This window comes from Neodiprion pinetum, chromosome 5 (genome assembly GCF_021155775.2).
Source record: "Neodiprion pinetum isolate iyNeoPine1 chromosome 5, iyNeoPine1.2, whole genome shotgun sequence".
In the NCBI taxonomy this organism is placed as follows: domain Eukaryota; kingdom Metazoa; phylum Arthropoda; class Insecta; order Hymenoptera; family Diprionidae; genus Neodiprion; species Neodiprion pinetum.
Window position 1 is genome coordinate 16,069,620 of NC_060236.1, and position 27,493 is coordinate 16,097,112.

At 35.5% G+C, this 27,493-nt stretch overlaps 1 protein-coding gene across 3 annotated transcripts in view; it reads left to right on the forward strand.

Annotated features, from left to right (window-relative positions):
- Window positions 1-25,053, forward strand: part of LOC124220589 (phospholipid scramblase 1) — an 83,380-nt gene extending 58,327 nt beyond the window's left edge. For all 3 annotated transcript variants that reach the window (XM_046629715.2, XM_069136475.1, XM_046629714.2), the window contains exons 4-7: window positions 973-1,190; window positions 10,867-11,025; window positions 15,069-15,230; window positions 24,699-25,053. In XM_046629715.2, the coding sequence (XP_046485671.1) occupies window positions 973-1,190; window positions 10,867-11,025; window positions 15,069-15,230; window positions 24,699-24,746 (587 nt within the window). In that variant the 3' untranslated portion in view covers window positions 24,747-25,053. The remainder of the gene's footprint in view (window positions 1-972; window positions 1,191-10,866; window positions 11,026-15,068; window positions 15,231-24,698) is intronic.
- The last annotated feature ends 2,440 nt before the right edge of the window (window positions 25,054-27,493 follow it).

Consider the following 27,493-nt stretch of genomic DNA (forward strand, 5'->3'; position numbering starts at 1 on the left):
AGTTATTTAAAAGCCAAGCACACCTGTTTCTTTTTGCAACGCATGTATACCAGTAGAGTATAGTTGCACCATTTGCGAGCATCTTTGTCAAATTCTGTATTTATTAATCTGACTTTTAATCTCTTCGACTACTCGATTCATGACATTCATAATTTTCAAACAATAGAACCTACCAATTATGAAAAAATTTGGCCAAAACTGATTAAAATTTGGATTTTAGTAATGAATCGAGTAGTCGAAGAGATTAAAAGTCAGATTAATAAATACAGAATTAAGCATAAGATCACATCTGTACTATTTTTGGTCATAAACTTATTGTTAGATTACACGTAACGAATTATGAATATGGTCACAACTGGGATCACACAGATGACATAATAGCACCTACCGAGGTGAATAAAACCACGTTTAGTTGCTTTATAGATGTCATTTAGTTTGGCGTGAGATGTGATATCTAACGATCGCTCAAAGTTAGCAAAGAGCAGGAATGAAATTGCAAGTGTGTCTCACAGTGGCCATTTTGGTTTTGCGCCAAAACTTTGAATCCACAGTAAAAATATTATGAAAAGCAATGTACTCTTCGATACTGTGAATCTAAAATTGTTAGAAGATGTCTCTCCAAATTCCGACAAGTACGTAATCATCTCTGATATGAAATGGAAAGTACTTGAAGTATACTTCACCGATTTTATACATTCTGTGATACGTTTAACTTATTGTTAGTACGTCAAAAACTTTGACTACTTAGTTTTTTATGTACTGAATGAGCACGCGAAAAATAAATGTCTAATGTTTTTCCACGTAATACAATATATCGTATAATAATTAAAAAAATTGGTGAGGTTCGCTTCCGCTACTTGCCTTGTCAGTACGCGGAAATCACTTGTACACGTATATATAATATACATGTACTGCAAAAAAGAAACGGTTATGGTTGGCTCTGCAGCATTGTTTCATTTTTTCGAACCGTAGCTTTCACCGGATGGGAATCGGAGAATAAGTACGTGGTGAAAGATCCTAGAGGACAAGTTGTGTACTACGTAGCAGAAGAATCAGACTGTTGTGGTAGAATGTGCTGTGGCAAATATCGGGCCTTCGATATTAGGATTGTCGACGTCACGATGAAGGAAGTTATCCACCTTTCCCGCTCCTTGAAGTGCGCTAGTTGCTTTTTCCCGTGCTGTTTGCAGGTTCGGTACTTATACGTTCAAAATCTAATAAAAGTACACAATGCAACCTACACATGCCCAATTTTTTACCGGTCTTAACTAGTTTTCTGGTTGTGAATCCCACAATTTGCACTCGCTTGGAATAACAAATTTTACACGAATACATTTCCTATTTGATTAAAATATAGTTTTTATTATATTAAAAAAATTCTCCCAATTTTCAGGCCAAATAAAACTGTTAGGTTTCATAATGGCTTCTTGTCTTCAAGCACTTTTCTATACAATTTTCAAATTTCGATTTCACTATTCATCGAATGTCCGCCACTGTAAGCCATCCAAATTTACCATTATTGTAGCTTCTATGTTTCTGAAACGTTTGTGAAAGTTGGCGTGCTTTTAGTATACCTGGTTGATAAATACTTAGCAAATATTCCATCACAGCTTAATATTTTATGCAAAAAAGTAGGCAAAAAATAGCGTCAATTCTGAAATTTCTGTAAGTCATTAATTGTATGGGCATATAGTGTATGTGTACGCAAATTTTCTGTTTAATACCGCACCCCGGCGACAAAGGTGATACAAGTCAAAAATCGGCGTTTTTGAGTTAATACTACATTTCGATTGCCGATATTCGGATCTATAACCATGCGAAGTGACACTTGTATAGTTGCGACACTTGCCACTAGAGAGCAAAAATGGTGTTATCGCAGCGAACCGGTTTTGGACCGCATTTAGCATAAACAGTGTCCCTTCAGAGTTCTTCCAACTTTTTGCCCATACTGAAAATCGCCGATTTTTGAGTTGTGTCACCTTTGTCCCCGGGGTGCAATATAACGTATATTTAGTGATTAATCGAAAAAAATTTGTTATGAGTGTTATGTCCGTTACGGATTATTAAATGGGTTGCCTCCTGCTCAAAGCAACCACATCTGAAAGTATTGGATAAGATATTGAATAATGGTTTCTTGTTGGTCGAAAGATGGCTCATTTGAAAATATATGGCAAATGCAATTGTATGTAGAGTAGAGATGTGTGTTTGCAGAGAGTAGGGTTTTGAGTGAGCTGTGTGGTTGTTGAAAGTTGGAATACCAGTGAGTTTAGACACGAAGTGTATGCGTGCAGAAAAGGTGTGAGAATCCAGAGTGAGGGGAATGGAATTAGATGACAATGAGTAAGGGCGATAGCGAGTAGCGTGAGGCTGGATGGAGACAGGAGGACTGGATAGAGACTGTAGCGTTAATATAAGAAATGTGGGAGAGTTAGCAAGTAGGAACAATAGATGGGGAAGACGTGTGGCGGTACGTCGGACGTAACATGATGTTTCAAAAATTCGAATATTCATGGGATATTACTGAACATAAAAATGGCTTGTGTAGAAAGTATTTTTAATGAAATAAAATAATGAAGAGCTATTGAAACAAATGTGAATCGCAATCGAACGTTGGTTTACAATCTATACTGAATTAATTCTAGTAAATTATTGTAGAAGTCGAATATCATGTAAATTGAGGTCACTTTACAGTGTAACTCGTAGATGGTAAGTTTGACGTTGGTTTGAAGTCTTTTTGATAAGTGTGTTTTCATTAGGTAAATACGTCTAAATCACAATTAACGTTGACATATTGTGTAGGCGATGTAGTTATAGTGTATTGGAATAAGCGTTTTTTACGATATTTTAGTTTTATGATCTCCCATGCATTGCAATAATATTCCATAATCAATAAATTGTGTAAAATTGTACCTGCTAAGCTTTTAAATCCATAATTTAAACAGCAGTGAAAAAAATAATCAACTCTTATTCCGCCAAACCGGGTGGTCTCGAGTTCGCAGCTTAGCGACGCGGACGTGTTTACGATCGCTCTCACTCGAAAAACATAATTTGTCAACAAACAGGACTTATACACAAACGTGACTGTTGAGAATGTAATTTCAGAATACTATATATATGCATACTATGTACTATGTATTACTATAGAGCCCAGTATGCGCAGTAGAGGTAAGGCGCATACGGCGCGTATTAGTATTAGAGAGATCGAGAATCGACGAGAGAGTCTGTACTGCTACTGCTCCTTCTTGTTCGTCGTCGACTCTCATGACACAATGTAGTCTTTATTAAATGAGTTTACCGTCAAAGTTATTGACTAATTAAATTGTTCTTTATTAATAATAAATAAAAGAGAGTATTTATTTACTGAATCGATCCACAGAATCTAACAGTGACTCTACGATTTAAACTGCGGTCGTTGCACCACTCAACCAAGTGGAAGGAGCCCCCACAAAATGAATTCCGAGGAACTTCAAAAAATATTGGAGGAAATCTGGGACGATATAACAACTGTTAAGCTTACAAGTGAAACAGTGCATAAAGACATTGGGTTTACTAAAATTCCCGAATTAACACAAGACAGGAACAACCAGGAACTATAAAAACAAATCGAGCAAATACACCTGATATTAACGAACCTGGATAAAACAGAAAGAGCAAACGACTTGACAATCATCAAAGTACTGGAAAGTGAAAAGACAAACAACGTCCTCATGACGTTTGTCATGAATCTCTTCAAGCAAATTGGAATAAACATGCCTGAACACTATATTGGTACGGCATACAGGTTGGGTAAATGCTCTCCATGCAAGATTAAACCTATTCAAATTAAATTCGTTGCTTCACGCTGGAAAAAAACCACTCTTTGATAAAGCAGCCATCTTTAAACAACTCGAACTGGCACTGTCAAACAATATTCCACAAGAAAGAGTTATAATAAAACAACCAATAAGAGCGTGATATCTGTTGAGACAGAGGGGGGAAGATGCAACCTTAAAAGGCAACAAGTTGACCGCAACGAAAAAGTCATGATCCAGCAAGATATTACTTTCATCTTATGTGAACAAGCGGAAAATGCGTCACATCCCCCTACAAACCATGAAACATTTATTGCAAACGCTTGTCTCTAAAATATAGATATAAAAAAAGATATTCCGCTGTGTGAACTTGAATGATCATTGGTCGACTGCATATTTGTCTTAAACGCTATTTCCCAGATATATCTCTGTCAACCCAAATAGTCGGAGAGCTAGTAACACGTGTTTCATGAAGTGTTTGATGCACCTTGAAATTTTGTGCCGTAGCATCTATCGGATAGGTGAGCAGGTAAACAAGTGTTGGCTAGCCTTACCTGGGGACACCAGGTACTGCGCACGGGAGAAAGGGGTAAAAAAATTTTGCCCAAAAAAAGTATTTGTTTCAGAAAAACACAAAAATTAATAAGGCAGACACTTTTGAGGGGGTTAATATTTAATAAAACACCCTCAAGTTGTTTTCTTTTAAATACAAAATAAAGTGTTTGATTCACGCTGATATTTTAACAGCGTCTTAATTTCATATAATAAAAAATAATTACAAAAAGGCAGACACTTTTTTTGGGGTTTAATTATCGGAAAATATAAAAATAAATATTAATTTTAATAGAAAGAGATAGGCAGCGCGTAGTCGTGGATGTGAGTGAGAGCACCGATTACAGGCGTAGCTACGGTGTTTCTCTGCGCTCTCATCGGCTGTTGGTCACGTGTTCTTGTACAACTGTACTGACTACACATTTTTAAATTAAATTCTGGAGTAACATCAAAAGAAATATATGTTTATCCTGATTAATAACTTATTTTTAAACCTTTAATCTTTCAAGATAGTACAATAATAATAATAATAATAATAATAATAATGAAAGAAATAGCATTTATAGTTTATCACATTTAAGAAAAAAATAATGACGCTTGGGGTTACTATTAAAATTCCTATGATTAGTGTTAATGAGAAATTTTATTCATTCATTATAGTTATAAAAAATATAGGTGATACGCGTAGACTTAATTGAAAATTAAAGTATAATTTTAATTTTCGTCTTCTTCATCACCGTCCTCGGATTCTTCATTTGAGGAATGAAAATAAATATTCGTCAATTTCACGACCCTTAGGCCCAATTATTTTTTTGTGATGCATAATTGTAACTTGCAGTAAATCCACGTATTTTTTCATTAATTTTTTCTCGAAGAAACTCTTACCCAAGTCACCATCAAACTCCTCTCCATTGTCAGCACTTAATTTCTTTAAAGTATCGATATAGTAGTTACACAGAAAAGAAAAAAAGATGCATTTTTTGTTTTTAACTATATTTTCATCAATGAAAGAGCAAACTTCATTAAAAGCTTCTTCGCGATATTTTAGTTTTTTATGATAGTCAGTTTTAGGTTTATCTTGATATTGACATAAAGAATTTACGTATTCAGTTCGGCAAATACGGTGAGCTTTTACATTTACTGAGTTTTGTAATTGTCGATATACTTCCGTTTCTTCTAGGAATTCTTTGTATGGTTGAAGAGTTTTAAACAGAGCTTCTTTTTCCATAGAATATAATTGCTCGTGCCGGCCTTTAACTTTTCTGCGAACTTTCTTACAAAAAATACAAACATCGGTGTTTTTTGATGTTGCATCAAGATCTGCCGTAATATGTTCAGAACTCTGACCTGAACTTTCTTAAACTTCAGACTGATGATCTTCATTGGTTTCAGCAGATTGGCAATCTTCATTATTTTTGTGACCAACACCCTCCAGAAGCTGAGGTTCCGTCTGTTCAGTTCCAACATTTTCGACAACTCTGTCACTTCATGGGGAAATACCTAAAGAAATAAAACCTTAATAAGAAGTTGTTATGATTATTCTAGCAAAATCTAGGTAAATATCATTAGTAATAGATAAATGCGTGCAGCTGCCTTATTTTATATATTATGTTACGCAAAAATTATGAAGTGCATTTAATTTAAAAATTTTGATAGAATTACAAAAAAAAAGCTGATTTGTTAGTTTACGTATATTTTAATATTAAAATTTTAACTGTACATTAAGTATAACTTTATCATAATTGAATTTTGTACAATACCTGACGAAGAAGGAGTCTCTGGAGAAATTGTTGACAAATTCTTCTTGTATTGTTGTTTAATACTTGTAAAATTCGCGTATCATAGCCGATGATAACACTCCTTAGTAGACACTACCGATGGTAGACTTACACCACTGTATTTCAAATTACATTCTTGACGGATTTTCAATGTTATTCGACATTTATTTAAAGATGTCTCAGAGAAAACACTAACCTTTTCAGCATCTTTCTGTTTACATATAACACATGACACAGACACACGTTCCTGACACTCCTCTTCCATTTTTCTAAAAGAATAGTTCACTCGAAAATTTAGTGTACATTAAAAGATATCCAATTCACATATTTTGTTATTAATAATTAATAAATTTACACACGCATAAAAGAAATCACAAAAACATGTGCTCACAACAACGGATAGAATGTTTACTGAAAATGTGTAGTCAGTACAGCTGTACAAGAACACGTGATCAACAGCCAATGAGAGCGCAGAGAAACACCGTTGCTTCGCCGGTAACCAGTGCTCTCACTCACATCCACGACTACGCGCTGCCTATCTCTTTCTATTAAAATTAATATTTATTTTTATATTTTCCGATAATTAAACCCCAAAAAAAGTGTCTGCCTTTTTGTAATTATTTTTTATTATATGAAATTAAGACGCTGTTAAAATATCAGCGTGAATCAAACACTTTATTTTGTATTTAAAATAAAAAAACTTGAGGGTGTTTTTATTAAATATTAACCCCCTCAAAAGTGTCTGCCTTATTAATTTTTGTGTTTTATGTGATTATAAATTTTGATTTCTGTTTGTTGGCCTCTGAAACAAACACTTTTTTTGGGCAAAATTTTTTTACACCTTTCTCCCATGCGCAGTACCTGGTGTCCCCAGGTAAGGCTAGCCAACACTTGTTTACCTGCTCACCTATCCGGTAGATGCTATGGCACAAAATTTCAAGGCGCATCAAACACTTCATGAAACACGTGTTACTAGCTCTTGGACTAAAAAGAAAGGTACGCCTTTTTTACGACTTTGTCCGGGCGTTTGACTCAATAAAACACTCATTGCTGTGGAAAAAATTATTTTTGATGGTCACAAGGTCCAAATTTATACAAGTTTGTAAAAACATATACGATAATGTTACCATTACCGTGCGTAGCCCCATCGGCCTAAAAGTAGACGCTACAGCAGGAGTGTTACAGGGTGAAATCTTAAGCCCTCTACTATTTACGCTATTCACACTTTAAATAGTTTTCCGACGAATATTTGGATAGATAAACAAAATAAGTTAAATAAGGTAATTAAGAAGCGAGTATACTCGTGAGTGAATAAACCCTCGGATAGACCAAATTCAGACATCATACTAGAAAAAAATATTGCTCACTACACAGTTCGAAACGAAGTGCGGATATGTCTAATTTCCGTTCATGCATTAAAAATAAGGATGAATTGGCGTGAAAAAATAAATCGCATTGTATCTACCAAGCTTCCAAAAATTTTGCTCTCCAGATTAGTATCACTTGAACATAACAATCAAGTTATCGTTGAATAGAATACGTTTCTGCAACTAAAACACATAATAATAAATCAAGGCTTGAATAACAGAAAAAAACGTCGCCCGTACAAACGAAATAACAGATTAGAAAATAGAATTCCTTGAAAGATATACCTAAAGAAATCAATCTTGCTGATCATTGATGATAACGAGAATCAGTAAGTCGTCAAGCCTCGATTTGTACACTTGAGCACAATGAATCTGAGACGGCTAATTTTTTAAACTAGACAGTTGTGTTGGCAACATAGAGAAACCTACAGCGCCATAGTGGGCCGAGTGCGAAACAAACTCAATCTCAATAAACATAACATAACCCATGACCGTCGAATCTATCCTTAGAATATCGCGGGGATGATGACTTGTTGACTTATTCGACTGTCATGGGTTATGTTATGTTTATTGAGATTGAGTTTGTTTCGCGCTCGGCCGACTATGACGCTGTACTCTGTAGATTTCTCTGTGTTGCCAACATAACTGTTTAGTGTGAAAAATTAGCCATCTCAGATGCATTGTCCCCAAGTGTACCCCTGACTATGTATAGTACGGGGTGTCAACGACAACTTTTACTTAAATAGAAAAACTCCGCTTCCTATGACAAAAGTTGTAACTCAATGTCGCCTGATATCAAAAATGGTAAGAATCTTAATAAATAATGCGCGCATTGAATTAAACCTGAATAGTGATTACTCTAAAGCATGTGGATTCCCAGAAAGAAAACCTGCCCCACTTACTGCTTGAATATTCTGCCTATCACGATGCCCGAATAAAAATATTCGGCAACGTCTTTGACGAATATTCAAGCAACATTTAATAAACAAACTATGTGAAATATTAAGCGCAGAAACGACACAAGAAGTCAAGCTACTGTGCACATTTATGATAAGCGTATGCGAAATCTGCAACAAGAGTCGGAAAGGCTAAACGACGTACATATTAAGGGTAGCACTAAATATATGAAGATCTAAGATATCCCGATGTATAGTTATAAGCTGTCGATATTGAACCTTATTTGTACAGGCGAACAGATTAAGCAAATTAACGAATAGTAATAAAATAACAAGTTCCCCCAAATTATAAATTAAATTTTGGTTAGTCGTATTATTTGATGTCAAAACAATATACAATCCACAGTTGAACGATTTATATCATAAAAAAAATTGAAAGGCCGTAATCGGCGCTGTTACCTTCCACGCCAGCCTTCCCTAATTAGTAAGTTAGAAAAATTCTCTCTGACGAACAAGAACAATAGCAATAAAAAATACTGAGTCCAGTGAAATCTTTAGTTAATTTGGTGCATTTTTCATGACATTCTCAAGGGTTTTGAATGTTTTTCTGAAAATTTTTTGGAAAGTACATGATGAAGGTTTGTTGAACTTGAAAAATTGGTAGTATGAAAAACTCAGGGATAATTTTTCTCGGTGATAAGAAATGTCAATGTATTTTACGATTCACAATTTGTGCAGCGATTGTACTTGGCATCATATTATATACGTTATATCTTGGGGAAAAGGCTATATGGGGATAAGTAGGGTAAAAATGATTTTCTCGAATATCTTAATGATATTTTATGGATAAGTAAGTTTACGAAATTTTTTTGCAACTTTTTATATCATTAATTTATTGAAGAATTTTTTTTTTCACACCTAATATAAGTGAATTATTTTAATATATTACCTATATCAAAAACGAGTACAATTTGGAATAATACAGCTAAAATTTATTTAATGACTCAGTTGTTCTAGAAAAAAAATGTTTTTTATTTTTTTTAACTACGCCGTACCGTTAAGAAAATGTTGAAAATAAATACAAGTGATTGAAGAATCTATAATGAATGTAAAAATATTAGTTCCATAATATTGCTCGAACAGGATCACAATAAAAAACAAAAATTTAAGAGATAATCATTTTTTTATCATGAATTTATTCGTCTAAAAATATGTCCATTGTGCCTTGACTTCCTGAATAACATATTAAATTTTCAATAAAATCGGTAAAGTCCTGTGGAACAAATGATTTTATGTTTTTTATTTTTTTTTTTTGTTTCTTTTTGTCTCCAAAACAAATTCACATTGAGGTCTGATACTTTCAGGATTTCAGTATTTGAATAGCTACTTATCCATAAAATGGTATTGAGATATTCGCAAAAGCCATTTTACCCTGCTTATCTCCCTATGGCCTTACTAGTTATCTATACCCTCTGTCTTAATAGATATTACATATATTAAAATGTGTACACATTTTTAACTTCTCTTTTTTCTCTGTTTTCAGAGAAAAAAGGAAATTACTGTAATCACCTCGAAAATGAAAAGTTGACTTTTCACTAGATCTCGACGTTACGAGATATAGAGAATCACCTCCAACCATTTTCGGATGGACGGCTGTGTGTATGTACGCATGTATGTATGTATGTATGTATGTGTGTGATCAACTTTTTCGTCCGACGATATCTCGAGAACGAGTTACCGAATTTCAATGATTTTCCTCTCTATCGACGCGGCTTTTCCAAACTTAGAACTGATTAGATTCTGGCTTTGATCGATTCAGGACTTTTTGAATTATTTAAATAACTAAATTCCAAAGAATAAAATAAAAACAATGATATCTTGAGAATAAATAAATGGATTCTAATGAAAATTGGTACCGCAAGGTTTTTTGGGTCGCTAATGACAAGTCTAATTTAAGTCAGAATTACAAAATTTAAATTTGGCGTATGCAATATGCTGAAAAAAAAACTAATAACATTTGGATCTTTATGAAAATTGGTCCCCACGGGTTTGCTGGGTGGCTGATCACGAATTTGAGGTGAGATTTTCGAAAACCAAAATAGCGAATCAAATATGATGGAAAAAATCTGAATAAATTCGGATTTTCGTTGGAATCAGTGGGCGGAAATCCTTTGGGTCACCGATAGCGAATCCAAGATCAGACTTCCAAAATTTGTAATGGTGGTTTAAAATAATATAAAAAAATCGTCGTGTCTTATTTAATATGGCATATGAGGTTTTTCATATCGTTAATCATGAATCTGAATTTGTAGTTCAAAATTCGAACTCAATATTATCGTTTTTTTTTAAATTTCTTTTGTGTACTTCGGGCTTGCAGTGTGAGAATGGAAAGTTCGAGGGCCGAGTCATGGCCAGCCTAAAGTTGCTTGTTTCTAAACGTTTCATATATTCATTATTCATGGTGTCACTTGTTGTTTATCAGGAACTGGAGGTATCTTCTAACGGTGTTCAAATCGGCTCCATTGTACAGAACTGGAATCCCATCCGCCCTTCTTTCTCGATCTGCGATGCCAGTGGAGACAGCGTTCTAAGTATCAAAGGCCCCATATGCATGTGCTCATGTTTTGATATTGACTTCGACGTAAGTATATTATATCTAGGTATAAATAATAGTTTAACAATTAGTTTGAATAATTCGTACATAGAGATAATATTGCCCGTTCGGGAATAAAGAAATTTTTTAACTGTTATTTTTCATTGTTTTAAACACTTTACTTCTTGTAAAATAATATCTCGTGAACCGCATCTTTGTATGTTCACTAGGAAAAAAAATAAATAAATAAAACTGTAAGGGAAAAGTCGACTGGCCTGAAAGGGAGTGGGCTTACTTCTCCGAAATCAGTTCTATTAGAAAATTTTGCAGGATTGTATCTACCGAAAAATTATCTTACATGCCCCAATCGTCAATTCGGGTTTTTTCGTGACAATAGAGGGTAGAAAAAAGAGGGTAAAAAATTTTTTGCCAAGGTTATTCATAGATGCCAGCTGGCAGTCTACGTATATCAATCATGATTAATAAGCACGCGCAAGGATATTTTGTTCACGATCAGATGAAAAATGGCTATTGTATCAGAATGTTAAAAATATCAAAATGTTAAAAATATCATCATATTAAAAATATCATTAACACACGCCCCTATTGAGAGAACTACGATTATTATAAGTGGACTTAAAATAATCTCGAATCTTTTGATAAAACGACTAAGGTTTGCAACCGAGCGTTTTCTCGCCTAACGATGCCGCTTCAAACTTCTTGTATGTTCTGACACAAAGTAGTCATCCAGGAGTGAAATTTGTACGTGCCTTGGCTCAACCAAATGTTATTTGGAATAGTTAATTTTTAAAAATTGAAAAATAACGAATAATACTCCTCAATTTAATTCTATACTCTGTCCGGCGAGAGATCGACACAACGTCGCGTAATAGAGTGGGAATCGAGTGGGAATAGCGGAGCTCGCTATTCAAGTATTGTACCTATAATTTCCTACATTTGTGTCCTGCACCAATAGTCTACGCTGTGTAACAGAACTAATAGGTCAAATAATATGAACATCGCGGGCTCATTATATCGTATAGTCCAAGAGTTCATGACAAATTTAGAGAAGGTGTTTTGCCCACGTTAAAATAATAAAAAAACAACACTATTACTATGAGTGCATCTGGAATGGTGGGTCTGGTAGAGTTCTTGCGGTTATTTTGCTACTGCGCAGCCTAATAGATTTGAAAAAATATAATCACAAAAAATATACTCTAGGCATCCTAAAATTTTTATGGCATATTCAATAAACAATTTAAAAAATACATGTTAATTGCCAGACGATTTGAACGGTTTTTAACAAAGCCCTGACGTGAATAAAGATTTTAAATAAGTGCGACAAAAAAGTCTCACTTGTAGTTACAAGTGCGAGAGAGATAGTTTATCCACGCCTTCTGGCAGCTGACGGGGCCCCTGGCTCTTCGGCCTGCGATTGGTCGCCTCAAGACCACGTGACCACTATTTACTATTTAACTCGCTCTCACACACACAGCAGAGTATTTTAGAGTAATTAATTTTTCGATAATAAATAACAAATATATAAGCTCATAAGTTTTTTTTCTTTGATACCAACGTGTCATTAAATTCCTTGCACTCTTAGAGTTGCTAAACGGAGTATTATGTGAGGTATGTGTGGTATTACCTTGAATAATTTATTAATTTTTTTAAAATTATTGAAATAATTGACATCACTACAAAAATACGAAATTATTTTAACTATATCCACAGATATTTGGTCCATATATATATATACATATTGATAAATCTTGATACCCAGAACGACAAAAACTGCAGTAAAAACTATGATAGAAGCTTAACAATATCAAACTAATCTTCCACGTGGTTGTATAAACTCGTTATGAAAAATACTCTAAAAGACTCTGCTGTGTGTGCTGAGTACAAGTTTCACGGTAAGCAGTGGTCACATGGTCACGTGGTCTTGAGGCGACCAATCACAGGCCGAGGAGCCAGGAGCCCCGTCAGCTGCCAGCAGGCGTGAATAAACTACCTTTCTCGCACTTGTAACTACAAGTGAGACTTTTTTGTCGCACTTATTTAAATTTTAATCTTTATTCACGTCAGGGGATTGTTAAGAACCGTTCAAATCGTCTGGCAATTGACATGTATTTTTTAAATTGTTTATTGAATATGCCGTAAAAATTATAGGATGCCTAAAGTATATTTTTTGGCTATATTAATTAAATAAATTCGGGGGGGGGGGGGTCAGGTCATACTTTAAAACTCAAAAACTAGTCTGGGATTATTATTTATATATTATACAGCTACTAAAACAATAGGTAAAAAAATTTCAACTTGCCCAATAGATATTTTTTGAGTTTATTCTTTTTTCAAACCTAATAGGTTGCGCAGTAGCAAAATAACCGCAATACCTCTACCAGACCCACCATTCCAGATGCACCCATAGTAATAGTGTTGTTTTTTTATTATTTTAACGTGGGCAAAACACCTTCTCTAAATTTGTCATCAGCTCTTGGACTATTACTTGAAATTTCACAAGTCTGTGAACTCACTCGCTATTTTGTAACAACTGACCCTCGACGGTTTGAAATCAACCGCTAAGTTTGAAATTAACTGTTAGGTTGAGTAGCTGGGTACCTGTGTCGGCTGTAGCTGGATCTGGCCAGCTGCGAGACCCGTTCGGTAACCTGGAGTGGGTAAAATGGGCGGCGCATTGGGCGGGATCTGACCGAAGTGGACGCGTTTAGCTTTGTAAGTGGGTCGATCTCTCGCTGGACAGAGTATAGACCTAGCAAATGAAAACGACCTAAAACGTATTCCAAAGAATTTATACGGAATTGGTGAATCTGCCGAAGTTTTCGGTTACATATATTTTTATGAATAAAATAGAAAATGAATTAATAGAAATCACTTTTAATGACCATAACGTCAGCCATTTCATTCGTTAACATGTTTTGCCGTGTCCACAATACCTACCTCAAAAACGGTTCAACCGATTTACTTCAAACCTAGGGACAACATTCTTGGATAGTTTAAATTTTGCCACGAAAAAAAATTTTTTAAACGAAAACCCCAAGTTCTACTTCAATCGGCCGGTATTTTATTGAAAAAAATAAAATTGGACCGTGAGAAAGAGTACATATAACGCCCTACACGGTGCAGCTCAGCACCGCACGACAGCGAACTGAAACGTTATGCAATTTTAGGTTAGCAATATTTCGATTTGGAGTGAGAATTATATTTTTTGGGGTTAAAAAGACCTCTGGAATTAATTTTATTGAAGAAATATTTTCCAAGACGCTGGAAAATAGAACCTTTACCAAAAAAACTATATTCTAACTTTTGTAAATTTCGCGACTCTCAACCTCTGAGTTTTCCATCTTCCAAATTCGTGAAAACGGTTCAAATTCCATTGTAAAATATTGTTTAAAGGGAATCATTTCGTCCAAATGCAAAAATATGTCTACTACTTCCGATTCTCACCCCCTATATTTCCTCTTACTCGATATCTCTGAATCCGCACGAGATTTGAGTGGAATCTATTCATATTTTTAGGGGTTTTGTTCAACCATATTGAGTAGACACAAATATAAACGGTGACTGTCGGGATGAGTATAATTATGTATTATTAATATAATTTTGTTTGTCGATATTGAGCGACCGTTGAATTTTCATTATTCCAGTGAAATTTGGACGCTCTTTATAAGTTTGGACTGTAAAAAAAAAAATTTGTGGTGTGAGCTGTAAAATGGATAAGTTGAAAAAGTTTTTCGGATAAGAATCGAACTCTTAAGCGACCTTGAAAAATTCTCCCATCACGTTCAACTTTAGAGGGGTTTATTTTATTTGAAGAAACTATTTCGGTCCAACTTGATGTTACAGCGACAAAACTGAGATTCAAAAGTAGAGAAGTTTCTGTGATTGCAAATATTCGCTAAAAATAATTCGAAGCTTTGATGAGATTTTCTGAACTTAAAGGGCAAAAGAGTAGGAAAAATGACAAAATCCCAATAAGATACTATAAGTGATCTTATAGAAATGAACTAAAGGTGGTTTTAGTGACTCACTGACGGCATCTCTAAAACGTCATCTTTAATCGTTATTTGCAGGTACTTTCAGTTGACGGCGAGCACAAAGTTGGTCGAATTTCCAAAAAGTGGTCTGGATTTGCACGAGAATTATTCACGGACTCGGATATGTTTGGGATCAGTTTCCCTGCCGATCTGGATGTCAAAATAAAGGCAGTTCTCCTTGGTGCATGTTTCCTGATTGTAAGAAAAATTTTGTTCAATATTACTTATGCTTTACTTCGTTCGTTTTGAAGTTGCATTGATGAAAAATCCCCATCAAATACATTCCAAGATCGTATTACAGTGTTGCCCCGAAAGAAATTCTATTTCACTGCTTTTTGTCTGTGAGTTGCACAAGTTATTTTCCTGGCAAGTTTGCATAAAGTGGGGATTTCTTGTCGTGTGTAAAGTGCTGCAAGAGCCAAAGGCGTGTACGCCTATGCGCGCACAAGCCACAAATCCTACTTTCTGTACGACCTCCTGTTAAAAATTATAAAGTAGTCGAGTTGTTGACGGACGTAACGCCGAAAAGATTTATGAAACGATGTAATAGTCTGAGAGCTGGGGACTGATTTTTGTGACTAATATCCGCAAGCTTGATTTTTTTTTTGTATGTGCTATACATATGGGATATTCTGCGAAGTGTGGATCAAGATCGGAAATTGATCTCTCCGATTTATTTCAAACTTTTTTCTGTGAAAGTACTGGTCGAAAAGCAAAGGCATGATTTTTTTCAAATTTTTTCAATCATGCGTATTTGAGATTTTACCATCTCAAAAGCGACTATTTTCTAAAATCTGAAAAAATTCAGGAAATCCTAGAAAAACATGACAAAATTTTGTAGCCCTATTCCAAGATGGAGATTTCATCACAGCAAAAGTTGGATTTCGAAAATAATGAAAATTTCGAAAATTATTCATGGAATGCGTTTTTCATATGAAAATTAACAAAAAAGTTTCCTATAACATGGGTCGAAAAAAAATATATTTACAGAGTTAAACTCGAAAAATAGTAACTACCTAAGTCTTCGCTAGGTAGCGCAACAACATTATACGAATAGTGCAAGGTGAACATTCACAAAGTAGAATTTTTTTATACAACACTAGTACGCAAACACAGTCTAGTTCGTAACACCAAAGTATAATAACGCGCGTAGAATTCCACACACGCAACAAATGCATTGCGTCATTCCATTACTAACCGAAAATAAAATTATTGCTCGTCGCTATTCTGCATCAAGTATTGATATTACTCATAAGATAATCAAATAACTATGATATATAAAACATTGTAATATGTATCTGGAACATAAATATTTCATGAAAATATGTAAATTTGAACAACTGGTGAATTTGAAAAATTAACGACGGAGCCAGGAATCGAACCTGGTATTTAGCGTTGCTTTACCGGAGACTTACTCCACTAGACCACCTAGCCTAATTTAATTTTTCAAATTCACCAGTTGTTCAAATTTACATATTTTCAACAAAATTCTCTCGTAGATTAATGATTTGCACACCCGCATCTCATTTATTAGACGGCATTGCCGTCTTACGGGCTTCTCATCGGAAGCAAAGGATTCAAAAAGGGTAAACATAACATCTACACACTACAGTCTCCTTACATCGTGCATGCAGAGAAGAAATTCTTACTCATAAATATTTCATACCGTAAACCTGTTAATATATTTTTTTCGACCCATGTTATAGGAAACTTTTTTGTTTATTTTCATATGAAAAAGGCATTCGAAAAATGATTTTTGAAATTTTCACTATTTTCGAAATCGATCTTTTGCTGTGATCAAATCTCCAGCTTCGAATAGGGCCAGAAAATTTTGTTATATTTTTCTAGGATTTCCTGAATTTTTTCAGATTTTATAAATGGTCGCTTCTGAAATGGTAATATCTCAGATATGCATGAACGAAAAAATGTTTAAAAAATCATGGCTTTGTTTTTCGATCATTACTTTCACAGAAAAAAGTTTGAATTGATTTCCGATCTTGATCCATACCTAGTGGAATACCCCATATGCACCATTGTAGTCATAGTCTTCCAACGCATCACCACAATGGCAAGTCTGAGGGCGATCTCGAAAGTCGCAAAAAACAAAGATTTTCAACTCATTTTCCCAAACAAACTTTGTTTATGAGCTATTGACAATGTCAAGATTGAAATTAAACCAGTCTACCAACTCGCGTGTACAACGTAGTGCGTCTTCCACTCGCATGAAGCCCGCACAAAGTTACCATAATGAAATCATTTTTTCAAAGCTGAAGTTTTGATCTAATTCAGTTCTGGTCACGTACGAATGAATAATAATCGTCTTCCAATTATTATTTACAACGAAAACTGTCTTCCAAAGAGGTGAAAGTACAGCGCGCTAACCAGGTTAGCCAGGTACTTCTTTTCTGCAATTTTCTTCAGAATTTATATTCTTGTTGCACAATGTTTGTGGGTGTCCCCTGAGTGTAAATTATTCAAGTTGGATTCGGGGGAGGGGGGTCGGTCGGTCGGTCGGTCGGAAGTGCGCGTATTATTGGACGTTTGATATTCCTTGGATTCAACATTTCGCCCCTCGCTATGATGCATATTTCAACTTTTATTTTCGATTAAAATTTATTTTCGCAATTGTACATTTTCAATTCTTTTATGTCTTTTTCATAGTTCTTTGTTGACAATGCCTTTCGATATTTTGAATTACCGTTAATAAAAATTTCGAATTACTGGTCCGTCGAAATTCTAAACTTCACTTGGGATTGGACTCCATAGCTGTCATCTCGGAAAACACGTTTAATCAAATACCTCTTGAACCGTGCATCGCACAAAAAAAACAGCGAAAATTTTTCTGTAGCTGATAAAAAACGGGACTTTTTTCTGTGTAGTGCACAGTTTTTTACTTATGGCGCTTCAAGGTTTCCAATCATGGGTATTGCTAAATATATCGTCAACTGTTGACGGAACAGTAAAAATGGTTACGCCCAATTTAGTAGAATATAAAATTTCCGAGAATAAAAATAAGAATAAGAGAATAAAAAAGCAGATTCTACTTGAAACTACAGGAGAAGAGAAAAAAACTATATATATAGGTATAAAGCTCCATGAAACTGCGCATAGTAGTACTGGAGAGCTTTATTGAGGTACACTGTAGATGTTAAAAATTCATATATGTGTGATGCGGATTTTTGCTGGATCACTGCCACCTGGAGAAGTAACCGAGAACTACCATGTACGCAATAATTTGGTGAACCGCGATGTAAGCTGGAAAAATTGATCTTATAAAAGATATCGCGAGATTCTGTTAGGCGCCTGGCGTGAACACGTCTCGAAATCCTTAGTTCCGCTAAACCTCGGCTGACATACTTGGTGGTAGTTCAGTACCACGGAGAGCGGAGGGGTGATTTTGGAGAGAGAGAGCGACACTCGACAACAACACGCTATTTAACACAAATAAAATAAAATAATATATTCGGTAATAGTGGCGATATAAAAAAAAATCAAATAATTTAAAATTCGCTCCCGTGATATCGAAAATAACAAAAAAATAAATAAACGAAACAAAGTTAAGACCAAACAAATATCAAAGAAATGTTAATCCTAATTGCGCTAGTCGCACTCTCAATAATAAATAAAATTGCCGAAACCCAAAAATTAGGGATTATTCGAACGCACTAACTGCGATCGTCCTTTACTAAAATAAGGCGCTAATCGCAAAATTATTTAGTATCGGAAATCAAAAATAAGTTTCAATTTAATAACTATAACTTAAGACGACTAATCGCGATGCATCCGAACTCCGATTCGTACGCGAGCAAAACCCAAAATTAAATAGTCGTACCGCTAAACTGAGCGCTCACACGCGGCGATACGCGACCTACACGAAACGTGACACGCTAGTGCGACTAGACCCCGTGCAGCGACATTTGACTGCACGCAATTTAATAACTCTAGATTTTCAACAAAGTGGACTCTACGAGTTATTGCGAAAACTCAAGCTACGGCCATCAAACAAGGAGATCAGCAAACGAATTTGGAGTATCGTCGTAACGCAATTACAAAATGGCCAACCGTCAACCGGTCCGCCGATCTAAATCAATCTCGAAATTGGTTCGCTAGGGAATTGATAGCGCGTACCGCGACGAAACCACATCAAAAAGCTCCTAACCCCGTAGTCGGACAACCTAAGTCTCTTCTTCGCGAAGAAAACAAACAGAACAAAGAACACCTCTAAGCTACCGCTCGCTACACGTCTCTCTAACGAAACTTTTCAACTGTTTCGCACGTTTCCCAGCATCGCCAGGACTCTGTATGTTCAGCTTCGCTACGCGGAGCCAAAATTCCACATGCTTCGAAAATAGGCGCAATTAGTGGCGAAAGATTCCCCAGAATTTTTGCTTCTCGGATTACAACATTTTTAAAGGCTAGCTTATCGCTAACGTCGATTTCTGCTGTCACGGAACGCTGATTGGCTGTCACGATCGACGGTACTCCATCGTTCGGCAGTGGTGTGGAGACGGCTTCGCGAGGCTGTACGATGTTGGCGCTTTAAGGAGAGGTTACGGCTCGCTGGCCAACAACGGAAATCTCGTCCGCTTCGGTTTCCCTCGTGGCAGAGGTCTACGTTGGCCATGGTGTAAGGAGTAAGGTGTATTCACGGTCGTGTATACAGGTCTGGGCCAGCCCCCTGACACACGCTGCTAAAAGTGGTTCGCAAAATGTCCCTCGATTCTGCCGCCAATTTCGACCACTAGTGGCGCTAGTAGTTGTCTGTCAAGCTTGCGCGCGGTCAGCGAGGGAGTTCCGTATAGTTACTCGGGTAACAATAAAAAATAATAATTGTTATATTTATCTGCTAACTATACGGAACTCAGCAAGGGCAGTGTGCGTGTCAGAAGTCTACTAGCGCCACCTAGAGGAACTAAAAAACGGGGACAAAACGCGCACAATTTTTCAGTATACGAGCAGTGGTGGGTGTCAGGGGTCTGTTCTGGGCACTCCCATATATTTCGTATACCCCACAGTGTGCCTATATCTGAGGCACATGTGTCCCACATTGGCCGCAAAAGCGCGGAGCGCTGCAATCTCGGGGGCACGTGTCTGACAGAGACAGAGCGATATACGCGCGCATGTATTAGCGGGGCTGTAATGAAAAGTTAATCCATATCTTGAATAATTCGTCGAAAACAAAAATTAAAACCTTGAGTCGAACATATGAGCGATGAGCCAGTAATTAATTATACTAACCGTCCTTGAGATGGATAGGCCAAATTAAGTTTTGCTCCGGTGCACTCGGGTAATGCAACTACGCAATAACTGCGCGCATGCCCCTCCGTCACTAGCGACGTGGCGAAATTTGGAAATATCGGCCTCAGTTAGAGGCACAGGTTTTTAGACGGAGTACCCAGACCTGTATACACGACCGTGGATGTACTACAGAGCAGCTTTTCGGACGAACCAATAGAAACGTTCCGCCAGTTGACATCGCAACAAGCGGTCAATTCAAAAAGAATTCTTCAGTCCACGCATAGTGGAAATGTGAATACTTTTTTTTATACAGCGTGCGGTAAATTCGTTTTACCGTGCCTGCGGAACGTGCGGTGAGTGAATATTACCTTTACAGCGATCTCTAGGATTGTAATAACATACTCCTGCGCACTGTGTATTTACCAGAATATAATCGATGTAAACAAACGCGGCGCTAAGGAGCGAAGGCGATGCTCGGATTACTAACATTGATTACAAAAGGTCATATTAGCTTTTCTTTGTATACCAATGCCATTTTTATCAGATCTTATCGCGACCTTACCACAACTTGTGTACAACAATAGTATACATAACTCGTTTGGGCAGATATCGCCTACTTCCCGCACTTGTCACGTAATGTACCATTACCTCTGCAGGTCCTACCTCGATTCTTACAGCCCTTAACCGAACAGCTGAAAATTTGATTGAATTCGTGAAACGATGCGCGTCAACGCGATGTGTGACCCACCATGTTTGTTTATACGTTTATTGAAGTTATAGTTGAGGTTATGTTGTAATTTGAACGTGCGCATGCGCTGTAGGCTTACTATGACTTACTGTGACGTCAACTGGCCGAATGCGCGACCTTGTACGAAATCTAGTCCTTTATCGAGCACACCTTAATCCTTATACCATGTACACTTGTGGACAATGAATCTGAGACGGCTAATTATTCACACTAGACAGTTAAGTTGGCCACTTAAGTTGGCAGCACAGGAAACGTACAGCGCCACAGTCGGTCGAGCGCGAAACAAACTCAATCTCAATAAACATAACATAACTCATGACCGTCGAATCTAACCTTAGAATATCGCGGGGATAATGACTTATTGGATTGACACATATTCTATGGTTAATTTCCACGGTCATGGGTTATGTTACGTTTATTGAGATTAAGTTTGTTTCGCGCTCGGCCAACTATGGCGCTGTACGTTTCCTGTGCTGCCAAGTTAAGTGGCCAACTTAACTGTCTAGTGTGAAAAATTAGCCGTCTCAGATTCATTGTCCACAAGTGTATATACGAGGTGTGTTCAAAAAGTAAGGTGACTTTATATTTTTATGAAAAACTATTTATTTATTCATCAATATTTATGTTGTCCCCTTCAAAGTAATCCCCCTCAGATATAATACACTTGTGCCAACGCTTTTTCCAATCCTCAAAGCACTTCTGATAAGCACTTTCTGGTATAGCTTTGAGCTCTTCCAGCGATGCAGTCTTTATCTCCTCAATCGTTGCAAATCTCCGTCCTTTCATAGGTCTCTTCAGTTTTGGGAACAGGAAAAAGTCGCATGGGGCCAAATCCGGTGAATATGAGCCTTTTGAGTAAATCAGGATCATCATTGACGTCATTCAACAGCTCCTGAGCGATGCTCATGCGACGATTCTTCTGGTCAAAATTAAGCAGTTTCGGAACAAACTTCGCTGACACACGTCTCATACCCAAAACATCCGAAAAAATTTCATGGCACGAGCCAACCGATATGCCAACATCCTCAGCAACTTCTCTGATAGTGATTCGACGATTTTCGAAAACAATTTTCTTCACTGCTTCAACGTTTTCATCTGTTGTTGACGTGCTGGGGCGTCCAGAGCGAGGTTCGTCATTGGCATCTTCTCGGCCATCTTGGAAGAGCTTGTACCACTTATAAACGTTTTTTTTACTAAGAGTAGACTCACCGTATGCCACTGTCAACATTTCAAGTGTTTTGGAGCACTTAATTCCATTTTTTACACAAAATTTGATGCAAATTCTTTGATCCATTTTTCTTGATAGCAAAAAATCGCCGAGCACACCAAAATACGTCTCACCTTTGTATCTGTCAAAAACAAACTAAACATGCTATACACTTGAAACTGTGTACAGATGTTCGGGACAAGTGTACCAACATAACATAAAAAAAAATCGAAGATCGAACGGACATAGCCCGCGAAATTAGAAAAGTCACCTTACTTTTTGAACACACCTCGTACGTTGGCGCTCTCTTCGTAGCCTCGCGTGAGGCTCTCCGCTCGCGGTGTAGCCTCGCTATTGTGTTCCCTCGTCGAAATTCTCCGCTACAGTTGTCACAAAATGCTTTCGAATTTGCCGCCGATTCCATGCCTGGTGTCAATATACTCGAAACAACATAAACAAAAATCCTGAAATATCTTGTTCGCTAGCCTGTAGAATGTCCCATCTCGGAGTTTCGGTACGTGACTATATACATTAGGGTGATTCAAAAAAAAACAAAAATTTTTTTTTTTCTCGCAAACAGACTTAAAAGTTTCCTTTTGGCGTAAAAAAGTGCCAGTTAAAATTTGAGCCCTTAATATTAATATTCAGGTTGTCCGCATCGCACTTTTCTATTTCCCATAAGAATAACATGGGATAAATTTTTTTTGCACCTTCTGATTTTTATTGCTTGCCTATCGTGTGCCATAAAAAAAAACTATTGCTTAATCTTATAGAGAATTGAACGCTCTACAAAAAAGGTCTCTTATGATTTGTTGCGGAAACTAATAGTTCAAAAGTTATTCGAGGTCAAAGTTCAAGTTATCGCAAATTTTACCGTTTTTAATGCATTACAGCGAATTTCATGGTTTGATTAAAAAAATTTATCTATCAGCTTCTAAAACGACAAATCAGCGGTATGAAGTACTCGGAAATGAGTTAGAATTGTTATTGCAAAAAGATTTAAGTGATTTTGTATCAAAAAAATCATTGGAATTGTTCCAAAAATTTGATTTGCCGAGCGATTTTTTAGAAAAAGACATTTCAACTTGGTCTAATGATGATAGTTACATTGAATGTGCTGAATTTTTTAAAACATTAAAAGTAACAAATGACGTAGCTGAAAGAGGGATCGCGTTAATTGAGGAATATAATAATTACCTCACTAAAGATGAAGAGCAACTACAGTATTTATTACAAGTAGTTCGAGAGCATCGGCAACGTTATCCAGACTGTTTAAAAAAAAATCTTCAATAATAATAATTTAGATCAGATTTATGAATAAGTTTTTTCGCAATAATTTATAAGTACAAGTAAAATAAATAAATTTCTTTTCTTAACAAAACCAATCGTCACTAAATTTATACCTCATGTAAGTATTTTAAATGACTGAAAGAAAATTTATTGCCCTTAGATTAAACAAAAAGGAAACAAACTATGATTTTAAGGCTCACTGACGCTAAAAATTTTCTTAACGAGTATCACTGGCCTCACTATACCAAAAAACTATTGACAAACTTATTTTTCCTTAAGACTAAGTTCAAGATAAACACAAATTTTCTGATAAATTTTTTTTGATCAAACCATGAAATTCGCTGTAATGCATTAAAAACGGTAAAATTTGAGATAACTTGGATTTTGACCTCGAATAACTTTTGAACTATTAGTTTCCGCAACAAATCATAACAGACCTTTTTTGTAGAGCGTTCAATTTTCTACAAGATTAAGTGATGGTTTTTTTTTTATGACACACGATAGGCTAGCAACAAAAATCAGAAGGTGCAAAAAAAATTTTTCCCATGTTATTCTTATGGGAAATAGAAAAGCGCGATGCGGACAACTTTAATATTAATATTAAGGGCTCAAATTTTAACTGGCACTTTTTTACGCCAAAAGGAAACTTTTAAGCCTGTTTGCGAGAAATAAAAAAATTTTTGTTTTTTTTTGAATCACCCTAATACATATATATATATATTATTAATTAATAGAAAATTCAATCTCCACCAAAAATATATATATATATACATCATATTTGTATTTGGAGATTTCAATTGCATTACATGGATTTGTTGGAGATTGAATTCTCTATTAAAGAGAAATTTCCAGGTAAAAGAAACATTCTTTTCATATCAATTTTTACCATCTATTGTGTGCCTCAATAAAGCTATCCAGTGCTGCTATATAGGAGCTAAAAATTTGGCGTACTGACTGTACGGTGTGCCGTAAGTAAAAACATTAAGTGCAAGCAACGAAAAACACTTGTTATCATAGTCTCCAAAGGATAACAATGTGCAATTCAATTTTGTCAGAATTCTTTGGATTATGCACAAGTGGAAAACATGAGGAACTTGGGAGTGAAATTTTTTATCAACGCTATTTTGTAATAAATATTTCGTTTGATATATTATGAACTAACAAGTGATCATTGCTTTCACAGGATTTCATGTACTTCGAAGGTCAAAGTAAGGCTGGTGAATTGGGCTAGAAGTTGCGAATTACTTCTACGATAATTCAAGCAGAAAAAGAAATGGTGAAGAAACTTGGATCTGAAAATTATTATATTCGCTGTCTACCACTGCAACTTTTACCGTGTACACACACTGAACAAAAATTCAGTCTTCCTATTAAACTATTATAGAATATATTGTCGACTCAGGCCCTTTGAATACTGTTGTATTACGATTGGTTGCTGAAATTACACGATCGAAGTAACCCAGATTACTTTTCGTACTTAGTTGTACCAAACTGCTTATATTGTATAATCTAATAAAATAAAACAAAATATTGTATAATCCGTATGGATTAATGTTGAGAATGTTGCTATAAATAACTGTATTTTCTTACGGTCTTATCACATGATTGAAACAATCGCATAAGTTTTCAATTTTCGGTGGGCGAAAGTACGTTTTATACTTTTTTGTACAGTTCCTCTAATAATAATAATACATACGCATAAAGGTATGGTGACAGACTTCGTACAATTTACTTCAGTGTACTCTAATTTTACGATAAAACTAGTTCATGTGATGCGTGTAGGACGCAGAGAATGCTGGTTCATTGACCAAGCACATTTAACTCCACTCACAATTGACGTAATGTACACGAGGAAGGTCCTTGAAATAGGCCTGTAAAAATTTGAACTGAGCTGTTCTCCAAATTAGCTCTCAAGAACTAAATGCACAATCTCTATCCAAGCACAATTCTTTGTCTTACAATTAACCGTAAACTATTGCGCTAGTGAAGGGTGAATGGCGTTGTTTAAAAGTACATGTTTTTACGGTATCTGCACTGGCTATATATTCCATAGCAGGATTTGATATTTGAAAAAAATCTGTAACTATGAGAAATATACGAGTATTAAGGCTACTGTATAGTGAAAATATTAGCATCATCAATGATGTATTCTTTAGCATATAGGCATGTTCATGTCAATTGTATTTCGTTTGAATCTGACGTTCTTTCAAATAACTCAAAATTAAGATGGAATATATCCTGTGTTACAGCCCTATGTAACAATAACGTAGTTAAAAATCAAGAACCAACGTGTATTTTCATTTTATACTCAATTCAAAATCAATCATCGATTCATATGAATTTCTCGGTATGATATGGGACGTGTTAAAATCACTCGCGCAAAGTTTACAAATTTTTTTACAATATTTTGATCCATGGAATATTTTGTCAGGTTAAGAAAAAAATTAGATTCAAATAATGTACAATTAGCATAGAATACTCCATAGACAATGCTCATATTTTTACTAAGTAGTAAAATCGATGCGCATTAATTTCTTGTTTCAGATACAGATGTTTTTGTAAATGATTATGCGATAAAATATGAACTGAAAACACGGTAAAACCGAGTTTTTTCAAGTGGTAAAATCTATTCCCCCTTTGCACAAGGGCTTAGGATTGAGGTTGAGATATGTGCTTTAGGAGAAATTTTTGATTATTTATTTCAAGGGTCATCCTGATGCACACCCATATATAATACATATTATACCTGAATATAACTAGCTGTATAATTGCGAGTCTACCATTGGATATTTTATGCGCACGAGTGTGATATGTCTACCAAAAACATGAAACACAAGTTCAAGTGATATTAAATACCATAAACGTATTTACGTAAACTTAAAATAGGTATACAGGTAGCTCCAGTTTCTTACCTTTTTTAAGTAGTAATTTACAGGCTCGTAATACCAATTTTTCTTTTTTATTTAAGGTGAATAGAACAGAAATCTCATTTTTGTGTAGTTATGCTGGAAAATCCCAGTGCTTGCATGTCCTCGGCAGTGTTGGACAAGATAATAAGTATTCAGAGGTCAGATTATTTCTCTCCACATTTATCTAGATAGAATGACAGTCAGATTTCTATGCGGTCATCTCTATAAAAATCTTGTTATTCTCATGTAGATGATAAAAAAACATGTAAGCAATACAAATAAGAGATTTTTTAAAAATATACTCCGAATGTTTATCAGAAAATCATACATTTATTAAAACACTTATAATCGAAGAATTACAGCAGTCTTTTGACGGAATAGTAACTTTTATAATTGTTTATTGATTACAAACTTCCGACGTGATGTATAAGAATGTGATTTCTAGTTCTGAATAATCTCAACAAGGCGCTAAGAAAGATAACGATATTATATTATACCATTTTGTAATCTGGAAAGTCCTTGGTATATTAATAAACATAACAGTTAAATCACATTATAGCATTGACTGACAAGCATTTCAGCGTATCTGTATATATGAAAAACGATGAAAACGAACAGCAGATTCATGTACATTAAGGTGAAAAATTAACCAGGTTCTTATTATTTCTACAATATAGAAAATTATTATTCTGTCAATTAGAAACGAGAGAACTTTACTGCAATCGGTAGAAAACAAGGTAACGATAGCTCGGTAGATAATACGACAAGTTTACCATAGACTATAACCAGTACGAGAGATTGATATTCATTAACGATTTACAAAATCGGTAGCGCAAACGATCGACTAGATAACTTTCGGTAGAATTATTCATAAACGATAGAGTCAATAATTTATAATGATCACGAACCCGAGGAATTAAACAATGAATTCCTGAACATAACTTTTGAGAGAATACGAAGTACAAAATTATGAGAGAGTGAGAATTTCGGAGAGTTTACAAAATAAAGAAATACACTAAATACACCGCAGTACAAAAGAATCAAGAATAATTCGCAGAATTTAACTTAA